The sequence below is a fragment of the Zonotrichia leucophrys genome, chromosome 2 (assembly GCF_028769735.1).
Source record: "Zonotrichia leucophrys gambelii isolate GWCS_2022_RI chromosome 2, RI_Zleu_2.0, whole genome shotgun sequence".
NCBI classification, from domain to species: domain Eukaryota; kingdom Metazoa; phylum Chordata; class Aves; order Passeriformes; family Passerellidae; genus Zonotrichia; species Zonotrichia leucophrys.
In genome coordinates this window covers 104,136,600-104,153,286 of record NC_088171.1, presented here as the reverse complement: position 1 = coordinate 104,153,286, position 16,687 = coordinate 104,136,600, and the positions used below count along the sequence as shown (strand labels likewise).

The window sequence follows — 16,687 nt, the reverse complement described above, 5'->3', positions numbered from 1 at the left end:
GCAGCAGGTTTTCTTAGGACTTTTGTCAGGCAGTCAGATTGAGGCTTATGGAGGAGTTGGGTTTTATTCATAGCTTGGCTATTTTGGTCTAGTAGACCCTGATTTTTTCTGCCACAAATATTCATAATTGTATTTGATTCTTCGTGAAGTGCAGAAGGAAGTTAAAAGAAATTGAGAGAAAAAAATTTCAAAACAGAAATAGACTGCCAGCATTTGTTTTGCTATCCTATTACAATATTCTGACTTTCATCTAAACCTTCCCATTGGGATACATAACTACATTTTACTTTAGCTAAAGACAGAATTAATTTGAAAATTGTTGCAAGAAAGAGAATGGTTATCAAGACACCATCATCTTGACTGTGCAGAGACAAAAGGTAGGCATTTTCCTCAACAGAACAGGCAAGACATCTGTCACAGTAGAGGGTTCTGTGGTATTATTTATTGTCTTTTAGGATTTTTTCCCTCCTCTGATAGCTTAGCTCAAATCCTTGATCAAAGCAACTAGGAATTGTTCAGCTCAGATGGCTTACTGCATTTTAAGTGGGATGCAATTTAGCCCTCTCCCATCTGACCAAAGCTAAATTCAGTAAGGGAAAACAATTTCCAAAGACCAACACATCCATTTGTCCCTCGAGAGGCCAGACAAAGGTTGTGGCATTAGAACAGATTACCAACATCTGCCTACAGTGTGCTTTTGATAAAGGGAACTGTTAGACTCTGATGGCAGTGAGACAGTTCCTCTTTGCAAAATAGCATTAGGTGTTTTCCAGATCCCAGTATTTTGGTTGCACTGTGCTTTTTATTGAGCATTGTAAGAAGCAGTGCAGTGAGACTGGTGTAATAGCAAGAAATAAAGAGAGTAAATCATATCTCTGTGTATACTTCAGAGGTTCTCCAATTTTTTTAATGTGCAGTTTTCTTTGCTGCCACATTTCTTTTGGGTTTGTCTGTCATATGGTTAAGGAAACAAAGCAGTGTTTGTTTCAAAAAGTGGTTAATAATGTACGCACCCCATAGTCTTCCATAGCTTCAAAGAGCCAATTACTGCTAGACTGTTGCATAAACACATATTTAGGAAGCATGAAAATGTGCAATTATTTACACTATTCAGTACCTAATACATCATATTTGAGCTCCAAAATGGGAATTACTGACATGATGAAATATAATGGCTCCAAACAAATTGCTGTACTACAAGAGGGGTCCTGTAGAGCTGTACTCATTAAACACACCTATTAAAAATTCTTAGTTTTTTGAAATCAAAAATCACTCAGTCACTTTAAAAAGCTCATCATCACCAAGTACTTCATCTGTAACTTCTTACAAAATCCTATGGCTCAAGAGAGCTTTGCAAGTATTATATCTGGGGAAAACCAAAATACTGAGGTTAGTCAGAAAGGAATGATGGAACTTAGAGGAAGGTGAGAGGCAGCCAATGTCTGGAGATTGGACAGTAGCACAAACTAAGAAGAAAAACCTGAGTTATTTTTACACACTGCCTACATTAATTAAGCACACCTCTTCAGGAAAGAGGCCTAAGTCCTGCTTTCCAAAAGACAGCCGTGGTTAAAAGCACATGAATCTGTTTTAGGAAAATGGCAGGAATTATTACTCAAAATGTGATCTCATTATATAAATTGGGGCATGACTTCAGTTACCAATTCAGCTCATTTCTGTCACTGCCATCACAAAAACATTGCAATGGAAATAAGCTGGAACAAAGAAAGATTACAGTCTTTGTTGTACTTTTCCATAAAGGGAAAATTTAATTATTTGCTCTTGAGCTAAGGAATGATGTATCTCTAGTCCTCAGAGTTCTGAGAATAAGAGCAATGACCAGTTCCTGAGAACAACATTTTGGGATACAAGTTATATTGCCCTCTCACACTTTACAAATGAAAAATTACTGTGGTTTTTTTATCCTGCTGCATATTCCGCCCATTAGTTTGCAATCACAAGCTGGTGCTGCTACGGGAAACCTGCTTCCTTGTGATGTGATTCCAGGCATATTTCAAAGAAGAGTGGTTCCTACTCTTGTGTTCTAGTCAGGTAAGTGTCCCCAAAACCACAGATACACAAGGCTGCTGAGTCAGAGCTGCTGCAATCACACCAGCCTTGTCCTGAGCTTGCTCTTGGGACACCAGCCCTGAGCTAAACTGCTGCCCCTGTCTGAGGCAGACCTGTCAGCCAGCCCAAGCTGCTGGCAAAGGGCAGAATTGCCTTGCAGCAGCGAGCAGGAGAGACTGTTTGCCATAAACCATCGCTTTTTGGAGTGTGGCAAAATTACTGAGGTTTCACGCTTGTTTATGGGCTTAGAAAAATGTTAATTCTCAGCTAATGAGACGTGAGGCATGCAGTGCTCAGTCAGCAGAACAACTTTTAAATTACTGTTTTGCTTGTAATGACTTCTTGTGCATTTGTTATGGTACATCAAGTGGCATTTTTTCCCAGATAGGTGCTGGTCATTCAGGTGCTGTAATACACAGGCATGGCTGCAGGCTGCACCAGGGCACTTCCACAAGAATGTGCACACCAGCAGGAGTGGGGTACAAAATCATGGGATCAGGACTCTCTCACTGCATTAGCACACTGGGAAGTCTCCATGAATCTGGGGTCTTGAACATCCCTACAAAAATCTCCAGCAGTGGTGCATTTGGTAAAACACCTACCTAGTCTGAAACTAAAGCAGAGTTCAAATCCAAACGTGCTCTGTACACCTTCAGGGAGAGCTGTGTAAATCTGAACATCTGAAAAGGTTATCACTTCTTGTGTGTGCAGTATTAAAAGAAATGGATTAATGGAAAAATTAATTTAAGCATATTCCATACAAATATATGCAAAGGGCTTCCACAAAAAATTTTATATCTGAATCAAAATTAATGCAAAATTAACACATAATGAAACATTGCATTTTAAGTAACTAATCCCTGTGTCCTCTTTATTTGTGCTCCACTTGATAAAAAATACACTTAATAATTTTTTGCATAGAACAATAGGGATTTCTGTTAAAGTTCTCCTCTAAAATCATGCTTTTTCCCATTTCAATTGAGACTATCAGCTCTCAGGTCTGATGGCCATCTTACTCCCAGCATCTCAAAAGGCCACCAGGGTCTTACAGAGCAGCAGGCTGAGCAGCACACAGCAGTGCATCCCTGCACTGAGGACTGCTGTCAGCATGCCAGGCTTTGCCTAAGCACAGCTGGAGGTTTGAGGGAGGTGTAGTCCTGGTGAGGCCACATCTCAGGTGTGTGCCCAGCATGGCACTCCCCAGCATGAGAGAAATACAGACATTGGCACAGTTGGTGGGGCACGAGTATGATTTGCCCATTTTCAACCTTGGAGATGTCCAAGTTGTTTGGACAGCTGGAGAAAGCCAACCAAACAACAAAATAGCAGAGTTGTTCCGTGTTTCTGGAAGTGTTCACAAAGTAAGACAACATATTCCTTCAAGACATTTTAAGGTCGCAGTTTCGAATAATTACGGTCTTTCTTACATTCTTAATTCACTATGAGCCTTAGCCCAAATGTTTAGAAGCACACCAAGCAAATAAAGAATAAGAATACTACGAAGAGATGGAATACCAAAGGGTAATATTGGTTTTTCATTCCCTGTATTTGAAACACATTTATAACTTTGGAGACTGCTGTAAATTCCTCCAAAGTAAGTTTTCAAATGCTGAAAAAAATAATTAGGCCATGCCCTACAAAATGAAGTCCTTTTCTCACCCTTTCTGAATTTCTCATTAAAAACCTTCACTGGCTTGAGAAAAATGGTGGGTTTTGGTGTGATGTGGAGCTTAACATTCATCAAGTTGACTACTAGGATAGAAGATATGAAACTCGTACTAGCTACAGTTAGACACCTCTGAAATTGGAAATAATGTTCTCCTCCAAGGTCAGATCCTCATTAGCAAAGGAAAACATTTTAAAGTGCTGATTTAAGCAGTTTGATCACAGATCCAAAGGCAGAACACATTTTAGGATTACTCAAGGAAAGAGAGGAAATGAACCATGTAAATTCTTTGTCAAACAGTTTTCTATAATCCTCAGATTTATTTTAAGTTTCAACATCTGCTTGAAGGCCTCAATGTAGTTACATTTCTTCAGACCTTCTGGGGAAATATCCTAATTTTGGTACAGATCCAGAAACCAACCTTAGCTTCAACTGGAAATCACATGTGAAATCCTAATTTTTTGTTTCCTTTTGAACAGAGCAGTCTCTGAAAGGACAGCTCTGAGGAATCCAAAGTACTTGCATCTGGCATACACTCAGTTACAGCTTCCTTATCCACAGGATTTGATTTTATTTTTGAATTCTGCCTGGCACAAGCCAGGTTTTAGACTTGTTTGCATTTTATATGCTTATTTTTTTTTTAATTGGCTAGGCAGCCCCTTAGAGATTTTCCACAAAATACCTGACTTGTCTTGATCAGATGTTCCAATGAATGGAAGGAAAATGGTTTGCTCAGCTGAAAGACTGCAATTAGCATATCCTGTGGTAACTCTCTGTCCTTCTCTAACCTGCTGGCTACACAGCATGATTTCCTTGGGATTTTTATTTATTTTGCTTTTAAGTAGAAGTGTAATATTACTGAGAATCACCAGATGGCATTGCTGCAGATAACTCTGATATTTCTCTTCCCCTAACTCTACGGGGGATAGGAACTGAATTGCAATCCAGTGCAGAGTTTTTCCTGATGTTACAACTTGAGCTCTGTTAGAGAGATGTCATTACATATTTGTACATTATACTATATTATATATTTGTATGCATGCGTGCCCATGCCTGAGCCCTCACAATATCATAAGGTTTGTTTACAGCAAAGCATCATGCACGGTTATATTGGGAAAGTTTAGAAACATAGACACAAATGTGGGAGAAAGATGTTCTTTAGACTACTTTAACATTTAATTGTTTTCTAATTACTACATTCTTCAAGCTCATTGAAATGATTCACAGACTTAAAATTGTTAAAAGGCTACTGAATTTGTTGGCTGAAGTGCTTCAACTACAATAGTTGCATCTGCAAATAACCTGGGATCAAATTATGTAATAACTCACAGCTCATTAAACTCCTTTGAAGAGCTCAAATGACCTGGGCGTTAATTTTTAGTGCAGCCTATGGTGTATAACATATGTCAGCACTTCAGGGCTGCTCTGCCTCCCAGCCTGCACAGCCCTGCTCCCAAGGATGGCCCCAGTCAGGATGCCTCCATGGGTACCACTGATGCTGAGAGAGCAAATATGAGGGTGAAGAGAGCTTTTCAGCTGATTAGCTTTCAAGGCATGACACAGTTGTGACATAGAGCTTACTACACAAAACTCCTGAGTGTGTCCAGAGGAGGGCAACAAGGCTGGTGAGAGGCTTGGGACACAAGCCCTGTGAGGAACGACTGAGGGAGCTGCTGGGGGTGTTCAGCCTGGAGAAAAGGAGACTCAGAGGTGACCTTATCACTCTCTACACAACTCCCTGAAAGGTGTCTGTAGTCAGGTGGGGTTAGTTTCTTTCTCCAGGCAGCAACTGACAGAACCAGAGGACACAGTCTCAAGCTGTGCCAAAGGAATTATAGGTTGGGTATCAGGAAAAAATGTTTTACAGAAACGGTGATAAAAAAAAATAAAAATGCTGGAATGGTCTGCCTGGGGAGGTGGTGGAGTCACCATCCCTGGATATGTTTATGACTGGATGTGGCACTCTGTGCCATGGTCTAATTGAGGTTTTAGGGCTGGGTTGGACTTGATGATCTTAAAGATCTCTTCCAACCCAGTGATTCTGTGTGTGATTTATAACTCCATATAAAATGTCAAGATTGCATTTTCTCTTCCTCATTCCAAAACCCTTCATTTAAAACCAAGGATAAGGGGAGTTTGTAGCCAGGTGGGGTGTTGGGAGGAAAGGGTTAAAACTGGAAGATTTGGCAAGGAGGGAATAGTTTTTGCTCAAAGTGACCTTGCCGCTGGGAATGCTAAGATTGTCATAGTGGGAATGAGTGTCCATTTATTATGCCCAGTGTTGTTCATCCTCTGCTGGTTCTGAGAAATAGAATTCTTGTGTAGAGACAACACACTCACAGACATGCTTGAGCCTTCTGTTGGAAGTGAAGTATCATAAAAGCACATCCTTGTGATAAATTACACATGTGTAAGGCTCTTTGATGCCTGGGGCAGGCAGTGGTTCCCCCCATGTGCTAGGATGAACTGAGCCTGATGGAGCCTTGTGCCTTTTCACTAGGATGAACTAAGCCCAAGAGAGCCCATGTCCCAGTGTGTCTCTGCTGGCCAGCCATGTGGGTGAGGTAATGAAATAACTCTACTCTTTGCATTTCAGCTGTGGTTGGGTGGTTGCCATTGTTACCTGTATGTGTTGACTCACACATGGGGATTGACTCCTTCTCCCAGGCAAACTGTGACAGCATGAGAGGACTTAGTCCTAAACTGTGCCCAAGAAGGTTTAGGTTGGACATTAGGAGGAAATTTGGTAGCAGACTTTGGTGAGGTTAAGATTTTCCTCCCCACTCATAGTGTAACATTTCACCCCTCTGGTGACAACAGGTTTGTGCCTCCACCTCCATTTTTACACTTGGGCTCAGTTTCATCGAGCTGCAGCCACCCCTCAGTGTCCCCACAGCAGCATAAGGTCAGTGCAGGCTGCAGAGGCCACCAGGTGGGCAGCCACCCTCGGCTGAGCTCTGTGCCATAGTCTGTGCACAGACTTGTAGTCAGACTGGGCACATCCTCAGGAACTGAGCTGGAGGTTCAATTCCTGATTGCAGACCTAAACTGCCAACACTGTGTGGTGAAAGGAAATGAAAACCTGAGGCTGCCACCCCAACAGCAAAGGCTAAAAGGCAAAGTATGATTTTTGTCCATAGTTCTTGCTTTATCCAGATGCCCTGGAAAGCTATGGATCATTGCTCTAGAGGAACAATTTTGAATACAGTAAACCGACAGCTCTCCTGTCTTTTCCACCATCAAGCTGGCATTTCCCTGGACTTTCAGCTGGCAAAGAGATTCTCAATATCAGTGTATGATCACAGCTTTGGTATTAGTGAATTAAAAGCCATGTTCTTGAGGGTATCACTAATGTTGATGAAAGGAATCTTTCTTTAGGGGCAGGAGGACTGTTCTCTTATTTGGGGATGTTAAAACCATTTTTAGATCATAACTGCTCCCATGTCTCCACAAAAACATTTGCAACATCACCTCAGCGGAGATAAACCTGAGATACTGTACTCCTTTCTTCATGTCTGCCTAGTTGTTGTTCCATTTCCCATTTTATTGAAGTAGACATAAATAGAAACCATCAACATTGCCTTTCATGTTTCTCTTCTGTGAGCCAGGCACAGGCAACACCAAGGTAGTCAATATAGATGATTTTGAATATAATTAATTCAATTCTAATACCCATTAAGCAGATAGTGATATGTAAGTCAGGTACTAAAAGAGACAAGTTATCTGAAAGGCTACCAGTGGAAGGGATGGGCCCTTGGAGCCCAAGAATTAGAAAATGAAAAAGATAACTCAGTGAAATTCCCACAGCAGAAACAGGCATCCACAGCAATCTTTAAATGCTTGTATGTACGTCCAAAGAGACCACTGCAAATCATTCCTTTCTGCTTTTAACACCCTGACTACAGAAGCAATAACTCAAGACATACTCACTGGATTATGTTTTTCAATATCCCAGTTTTGTTCATATGATTTTTTAAATAAAGCCAGCTACCCAGAGAAAAGATCAGGCCTCTATGGTTTCACTACAAAAAAGGGACCATAAACAAGAGATAGTTTACAGTACAAATTTTCCTCTTTCATGTTTTCCAGCATTTTTGGCTGGCACACACAGCCAACCTTCTCCATTTATACGTCATCATCCCCAGACACGGGCATCATTTTCCTAAGTGACAGAAACAACCTCTTACATAGAGATAATGAAAAATAGTTATTCTCTTCTGTATTAATGTTTACAGTTATTTTTATAAAGGAAAATGTTACCAAAGCCATTCTCACAGAATAGAAAACCGTCTTTGGGATCAACCCAAGCTGATTTAACAAAGATGAGTGCACACTGAAAAATCCCTGAAAACTCCCATCCTTCAGCTTTTGCCTCAGAATATATTTGACACAAACTAATACCACACAATGAAGTAGCACACACCTTATGCAAATCCTGTCTTTGTGGTTTGGTGCAAACCCTGTGTGCTCACAAGGGCTATTTCTATAGCAGAAATGCTGTCTTGTGAATACTATTTCTTTAGTGATTTAGATGAGAACTTCTCTGCAGCATTTGTTAAAAATGCTTTGATGTTTGTGATGTACTGCCAATATATTTCCAACAGTACTTAAACTGGCTACTTTTAGAAAAATCTTTAATTTAGCTGAACATTTTTGGTAAAAGGATTTAAAGTGTTCTTTGATGACATAGAACAATTGACAAGCAGCTTTAAAAAAGACTTACAAGGCATAAACAACTGCACCTGTGAGATAACACACAGAAGGACAAAAGTTTACAGAAAACATAAATGAAAAAATACAGCAAAAGAGCAGGTACAGTGAAATACGTATAATAGTCAATATTAGTCAAGAACATGATTAGTATATGAACAGTATATGAATAGTAAATGAAGCTTGTGTAAAACAGTGGAATGGTTGCACAGAAGTCAAAAGAAAGAGGCTCTCTCTCATCCTGCCACAGGGAAGAGCACACACATCTAATGGCTCCTGCCTCTTGCTTTCCTGAATGAGAGAAGCAGGTTTGGAATTTGGTTTTACTTGGTTTTTCTTCCCCTTACGCACGATTTTGGTGACAAAATCTGACATTCATCATGGTTATTTCCAAAAGAAAAGCAACCTCAAACATTAAAAGGAAGGTTAGAAGTCTCATGTTTACACCGAAACCTCTTCCTCTAGCAAGGCTTGAATAGTTTGAAATGCAGAAAGAATGTAACAGCAAAATGCGAACATGCATGTTTTGACCTGCAGACTGCTTCTTCTTTCTTTTCTTCATTCTCACATCTTAGATGGAGCCTAGAGAGCTGGAACAGTCTCTTCAAGCCAGTAAAAACCACATCCAGTAATTTATACAATCACTTCAGCTTTGTAGAAGATCTCATCAGAGGGACCCTTCTCTGCTGGTCACAGCCAGCAGAACTGCCAACCCAGAGCATTCTTTGCTCAGCCTTGCCAAATTGTGATTGCTCTTTTAGGGAGGACAGCAAGACGAGAAATGACCTTGGAATTCCCTTCTATCTACTTTTAGCTCAGAATAAATTAGCTTGGACACAGAAGGAACCATATCAAAGGCATCAGCCTTGGTCTGTGTGTGGTTTGAGGCTGATTAGTCTGTCCAGCTCCCTGGTGAAACACAAGACTCCGCTAAGGGCTTGGCATCTGGCAGAGAAAAGCTTGATCTGATGGAAATGCACTGGAAGTATCTTCCCTTGCCATCCCCCTCTGGATTTCCCTCTGTGTTACTCACCAGTACTGCTCTGGATGGTCCTCACGGTGGTGGTGGTGCGCGGGGGGGACGAGGAGCGCAGCGATATGCACTCGTCATCCTGAGAGCAGCCCTTCTCGATGGCCCGCACGTAGCTGTGGCTCCGCATGCGGAAGCAGCCCGGCATGGGCAGGTCCAGCGCCTCCACGGCCTGGGACTCCAGCTCGCTGAACACCGACTCGCAGACGGACTCGAACTGCCCGTTCACCTCCATCTCACTCACCTGCAGACAGACACCCGGCAGCGTCAGTGCAGCCCGTGCGTGGATGTTCCACACAAACCCTAATTACTGTGCAACAGGATACAAGAGAAATAACCAGAGTTGTGCAGAGAATAAACAAAATGCGGATCATCACTGGTGGGATGTGATCTTTGCGTGGTCACCAAATGCAAGGGGGATCTTTAATAAGTTGTGTCATCCCATTGTAGTTTTATTAATATTAGTTGGAGTAAGTTTAAGGTTATCCTTTGTATTGCTAATTTGGAATTGGGGAATACTACAGTGAGTAGCTGTGTTAACCTCCTTATCAAACATACATGGTAAAGTATTAAGAGACACATTGTTGTAGGGATTTGCATTAAGTAAATGAATTTACTTATTTTTAGGAAAGGGGGGAGAAATGAGACAGAGTGGAAATTTTCCAGAGTAGAAATCCATTTTGATTTAGGTGAAATGTACATCTTTGAGTTAAGTCTGTGGCTTGCAAACATAGCTATTTACTCTGACTGCCTGTTCTCGTAAAAAGCCTGTGCTTGGAGAAACTGTTTCAGCCAAAAGACAGAGATAAGGGAGGGAGGCAGACAGAAAGCAGGGCAGCCTAACCCAATAATACTTTCTGATAAAGAAAAATTAGCGGCAAATATCACGTGGAGTCAGTAGAACACTCTCAAGCTATGGTGACACAATGGCCAGCACCTGTTAGAGGATCCCTTTGCACGTGAAGAAAGATAAATGGACATCGCATAGCAGCAATTGTGAGGGGAAAAAACAATTTATAAAAAATGGAGACAGAGGTGTTGGGCAAAAATTCAGGAAAGTTTGGGCTCCTGGCTCTTCTGAAACTGGTGGGAAGCCTGGAGCCCTCATGGCAGCTTCTGTTTTATGTGACCCAGGGCCCACGGCAGAGGTTGAATGTTTGGTCATTGCGATCATTACACATAAAACAAAAAACACACTTTTATTCCGGGGTGAGGAAAAAAGCAAGAAGGGTCAGCTTAACCCCAGTACATTATCAATGCAACCCCTAGGCAATCACACTGACAAAACCTGAGTGCCTGGAAAGCTGCAGGGTAACAAACACAGGAAGGGGAGGTTGGTAAGGGAACCAGCTTTGCTGCTGGGGAAAAATGTCTGTAGAACTAAATTTCTGGCTGAGAGCAGATGCAAAGGAATCCTTAGACCCTTTGTGCAGCAGACACTAGGTGGTGACAAAGACTTGTGCTCATGGTGGTTAAAGAGCATTCAAAGACTTCCTACAGGTATTAAGAATCTGGAAACCATTTACCTTGGCTTAATTATTAATGGATGGTCATGTTTCTAAACTGAGCATTGAGCCCTGAGCTTGGCATTAAAGCCCAATAATTATCACTGTATGAAACATGCAGATGGAAACCATCACTTGAGGATTTTGTTAGTTTTCAAGCATGTACAAGACCAAGTTAGCAGGAGAAGATAAGACTGTGTTAGGAAGGTAGAAAAAGCCCACATTAGAAATTCTCTCTCAGGATTAACGTTACCAAGAAAAATGTTTTGTGGAGTCTTTGTATATATAACTGAAAAATCTCAGTGAGCAAAATATATTTTTTTCAAAGGAGAATATTGAAAAAAGCATGGAAGTGTAGTAGGTAGTACAACAAAAAGAATAATCTTACTATAGCAGAGAATATCCAATCCTCATGTAAATATCTCTGAACTAATGCATTTTTAAACCAAAAAACTTGCTCACCTTGGCAAATGTAACCACTCCTTGGCTGACAGCTTTGTGTGTTCAGTGTACAGCTAAACAAGTAACCTGACCTAATGTTCATGTAGTTGCCTCTGAGACATGAATTCCTGTGCTGTTTTCTCCCAGATACATCCTGACCCTCCTTTTAGAGCATCAGCCCCTGCCCTATGCAAAGTGCCTCACTTCAAAATACACGGGTAAATACTCTGAAGTGTCTAAATATAGAAGACTGAAGAAAGGGAAACTGCAGCTCCATATTGAATAGCAGATGTGTTTGTTATGGCCATAGCTGAAGTCCTGGTGTCACTGATGTCACACACTTTTTTTGACATGGTGATGACTTGGTATGCCAGTCATTAGGGATCTGGCACCACAAATCCTGCCTGCTGCACTTCTGGACTAGTGTAAGAAAGTTCCTTCATCCAAGTGATTTACCCAAATGATCCACTTAAGCTAACAAGACAAAAATCATACCAAGGAGCTAGAGGATGTAGCAGATGAACTACTGGCCCTCTGCCCTGTGGTGTACTGGCCCTTTTGCACTTCTTTCAGATCTGTTCCCTATGAACTCAGCTGTACAAGCATGTTGAATGCAAGGACAGACTATTTTATAACATTAAAACACAAAAACTGTATCTGTCACAGTGGACTTCATTTTTCTTCTTGTTTAGGAGCATGAAGATCTCTTACAGGATTTCAGGGCAAAAATACAGACAGATCTTTTCACATTATACATATCCTGTAATATTCCTACTATTTAGGTGAAAAATTTGGAGGTACACAAAGTAAAGAATGCATAAAATAAAATCTCTATTAAAATTGTGGAATACAAACTATTAACAGCCTAATTTTAAATTAGCACCTCAGCATACAAACTTTCTTTTGCGGTATTCAAAAATTTTTAATTGGCGGTGCTAAGCACAAGATCCTTAAGAACCCTGTTCAATGAGAGTGCTGGTGAGCAAATTCCCGTTTTTCTTATTGCAAGCAGTGTACAGCATTACAGTGGCTCTCCAGGCTGTGCCAGGCGCAGGTCACCCACCTGGCTGATGGTGCTCATGGCACCACAGCCTAACTTTACTTTAGCACCTCACTCAGCATACAAACTTTCTTTTGAGGCATTCAAAAATTTTTCGATTGGAGGTGCTAAGCACAAGATCCTTAAGAACCCTGTTCAATGAGAGTGCTGGTGAGCACCACTTGAAGCACAATCCATTTTCCCCTATTGGAAGGAGTGTCCAGCCTGACAGTGGCTCTCCAGGTGCAGGTCACCCACCTGGCTGATGGTGCTCATGGCTCTCATGTAGCTCTCGTTGCGGGAGCGGAACTTGGGGGAGGTCAGCAGCCCTGCAGGGTCCAGGCTGTCCAGGCTCCTGTTGATGGAGACTTCGCTCACCGCCCTCAGGTAACTGTGGCTCCGGATCTGGAGCTTTGGCGAATGTTCACTGGATATCCTGCGAGTTGTGGGTGGGGAAAAAAGAAAAAGAAAGGAAGAAAAAATAGATCCCATTAAATCCAAATGGCCTCACCAGGAGTGAGAATAACCAGATGTTTTTCACTGGAACAGCTTGACTTGAACAAGTCATGACACAGTTCTTGTATATTTACAAAATAAAGGCAATGTCAGTACTTTTATTTGTATTACACCACCCTTTTATTTGGTGGAAGGAAGAGAAAAGGATGGAAAGGATTTCCTTTTCATTTTCCATAAACCACATCTAAGCATAATGGTAAAATCACATTCATTTTCTTTACTGACAGCAGAATGGAAAAATTTTACACTGTACTAACAATGACAACATCCAGCTCCAGCAACCCCCCCCCCCCCCACTATGTGGGACTTTTGAAGTGACAACACTGAAATGACTTCACAAACTGATTTTAAAAGAGCAAGAGAAGCCACTGAGATGAGCAGCAGAGAAAGCCCTGTGGCCTTACAGAGATGAATGCAGCAACCATCAAAACCTGCTGGGGAGGCGGGTAAAGAAGGAAGAGGCCTGATACTTCGATCAGATGGATGATTCTAAATTTATTAAATTAACATCCACATCTCAAAATGCTGCTGGTGACGTTATCTGACATGTTCTTAAGTATGTACTCATGAAACAGGACTGTTTCTCATGGGGCTTTTAAGGGTGTATGGGCCAACAGGGCAGGCAGATCATATAAACCATGTAAAATGCACTCACAGTATGCCTTAACCTGGGAAATCACTCCAACAGCATAGGCCACCTGATAAGGTTTGATTTTTTTATGCTTTAAATTTTATTTTAGACTTGGCTTAAGCCACAAGTTAACATGCCACAACACAAAATGCATGCTAAGGAAGTAGCTTTACATAACGATGTCAAATTAGAAGTTTAAAGGTCACAGTTGTATTTCTGAAGTGATAACTTTGCCTAGTTTTTCAATACAAGTGACAGGTGAGATGTACATGGAATCAAAACCGAACAAAAAACCCTCCCCCAACCCCCTGTCCCTGTGTTCCTCAGGGAATTTGTGCTTCTGCTCTTTTCTTGTCCTATATGCTAAGAGTCAGCTAGAACAATCCTCCACCTGTGAGATGCTTTATCCTCTGAATGTGCTGGCTAAGTGCTGTCTTCACAACCTGAGGCATCCTACAAAGATGTGAGTCCCAAAAATGAGTGAAATTCACTTGTATGAAATACAATTAATTTGGGGGATATGTCTTTTGAAAGAACTGATCAATTAATAAAGTATCAAAAGGGTGAGGCTTCAATGTATTTTTTTAGTTTTAAATATTCTTCATGTATCACAAAGCAAACTAAGTAAAATATTAACTAAATTTTCCATTTTAAAATGTAAATCTCATAGAGATGTTCAAAGGTATATAAAAGAAAAATCTGTAACCTAATTACAGGCTTAATCTTTGTCTCCTAGTCTTTAGAAATACATGCACAGCTGACCTGAAAGAAGAGAATCCATTTTATGTCTAATTCCTGAAGCATTTGCAGATATTTTGTTTCAAGTATCTAATGATGGTAATTAGTATCAGCAATTTCCCAGTGGTATGCACAATTCTGGTAATTGTCAATGCATTTTGGGAGGACAATTCCATTGTGTAATCACTCACCTAAGTAGTTCAGAAACTGGGTCTAATTCTGAATCATCCAATACTGTAATAAAACCTAGGCCATCTCTACAATACCATATTCTCTGGCTGCTAATTACTTCCTAATAACAATACGTAAACTTCTGCTAATTACCCAATACTCCTGTCACAGGATGAAGAGAAAACCTTTGCTTGCCATTTTCACTGTGCATACAGTATAATACAACAGCCATTTCCATACTCTTTGACTCCTTACACCACTTGATTCCACATGACAAAACCTCTTTAGACATCAGAATAAGTGGTGCTCCAAACAACTCAAAAAAAGGCAGAAAAAGTGGTGAAAAGTCAACTGTTACCAATGGTTACATTTGTTTACTGCATTTTGGTAACTAACACTAACCATGTAACTCTTGGAATAAAAATTATTGCCTGTTATTGAATTTTAAAAAAAATGAATGAATAATTCAGGAGACATAATTTTTCTGATGCATCTGAGCTACTTCACCACGCTGCAGATCTGCAAACTGATCAGCATTGCCTGAAATGCATTTTCTAGATTGGTTAAAAACGTATTTTATGATTATGATGTGAACAATTTGCTGCCAATATGTGACATGCAAAATTCAAATCAGCTTGATTAGCTGCCAGTCAGTCAAATACGTCACCTGGGGCTTGTTGCTGCCCACTGATTAGCTGAGCTTGCAAGAAGACTGCAGCACATCACGAGATTCAGTGCACAGATATTGCCAGACAGAAATCTGCAGTTGCTGAGGCACATGCCCTTTAAAGAGCGGAACCAATAAAGCAAGTATCCATAGCACAAAGATTTTGCTGTGGCAGCCAGAGTAAGGATCATGTATGATACTCATGGAAGTGGCATGGAAAGCCATCACAAAGAGTATAGAAATGAATTTTCTGTGTGCATTAGTGTTGCATAGTATTTTCGCAACTCTGCTTAAAACAAAGGAATTCCTCATAAAAGTAGATGTTCCCCTTTTTTTTTCAGATGCGGGTCCTCAGCACAGCTGCATTTTTTTGTATTTCTGTTTTTGTTCCTCACCATGCAACTGGCTAGTTTGACACAAATCCAGAACTGTATTTTACAGGGGGCTACTTATCTCAATCTGTGAACAGTTCCCTCTCCTGTATATAGACCAGAGGAGGTAACTGGCTGCTGTTGAAGGAGGTGGCTCCTTGCTTACTGACTGCTACAATCTCTGTTTCATTAGATGTAGTGGTGGGGGAGAAAAAGAGGATAAAAGGGATTTAAACCTAGAGAAAGAAATATTGAAAGCTTGCATTTATAATGATTACTGCTGCTTTTATAGCTGTGTAATAAATCGTCACTATGTCCTACAGTAAAGTTTAATGAACGGCTGAAATGCCACTGGAAATTTTGATAATATGCCACTTAGGAATAAATCTGACTATGTATGATGTGCAAGATCTGAATGTATAATTAATTTTCTTGGAGTTACTATTACCAGTAACGTGTAAATTAAAATACCTTTTTCTTCCTTGAGGGTTCAAGTCCGTCTCTTATTTATCCTGCGTTACCTACATTTCTCTTTTTGCCATTGCAATTTCTACAATAAATACAACATGCCAAGGACTGACACTTTGGGGCAGCTCTTTGGCCAATACAAAATGGTCTTTGGCTCCACTCTCTGCATTGGATGTATTAACTGGCAGAAGCGGGATGTGAATTATTTAGGTTCTTAATCAAGCTCCTCAAGCATGTTCCATCATTTCTGTGCTGCACCCACAAGTGGCCAGTTCCTCACATTGGCTACACCATGCTTTTTCCCCACACTGCTGCCCTTGCCCCAGGCCTCACCCCAGAGGATGGGAGCACAGCCACAACAGCATCACACTGATACCACACAGGGTGGGAGGCACAGCACTACTGGATGTGCTTCCCAAAAACCACAGCAAGAGGCACCAGGAGGAGATATGAGGGCTCTGTGTTGCTGCTGCTCTGCAGATTGCCATTTTGGGTTTCCTGAGGGAATTTGCAAGAGAAGGAACCAGCCCTGGAGCTGAAGTGGGTGGAAAAGGAGCCTGCTGAGTCCCAGCAGATAAATAAATACTCCCCTGGGTAGAGGGAGGCAAGTGCCTCTGATCCACACTGTGCATCACAGAAGATCAAGGTACCCCAGCAATGAGGC

At 41.1% G+C, this 16,687-nt stretch overlaps 1 protein-coding gene across 6 annotated transcripts in view; it reads right to left on the bottom strand.

The window, feature by feature from the left end:
* DLGAP1 (DLG associated protein 1) overlaps positions 1–16,687 on the bottom strand; it is a 404,901-nt gene that overhangs the window by 82,065 nt on the left and 306,149 nt on the right. For all 6 annotated transcript variants that reach the window (XM_064705914.1, XM_064705918.1, XM_064705917.1 and 3 more), the window contains 2 exons: positions 12,720–12,897; positions 9,480–9,720 (listed from right to left, as the gene is read on the bottom strand). In XM_064705914.1, coding sequence (XP_064561984.1) covers positions 9,480–9,720; positions 12,720–12,897 — 419 coding nt within the window. The remainder of the gene's footprint in view (positions 1–9,479; positions 9,721–12,719; positions 12,898–16,687) is intronic.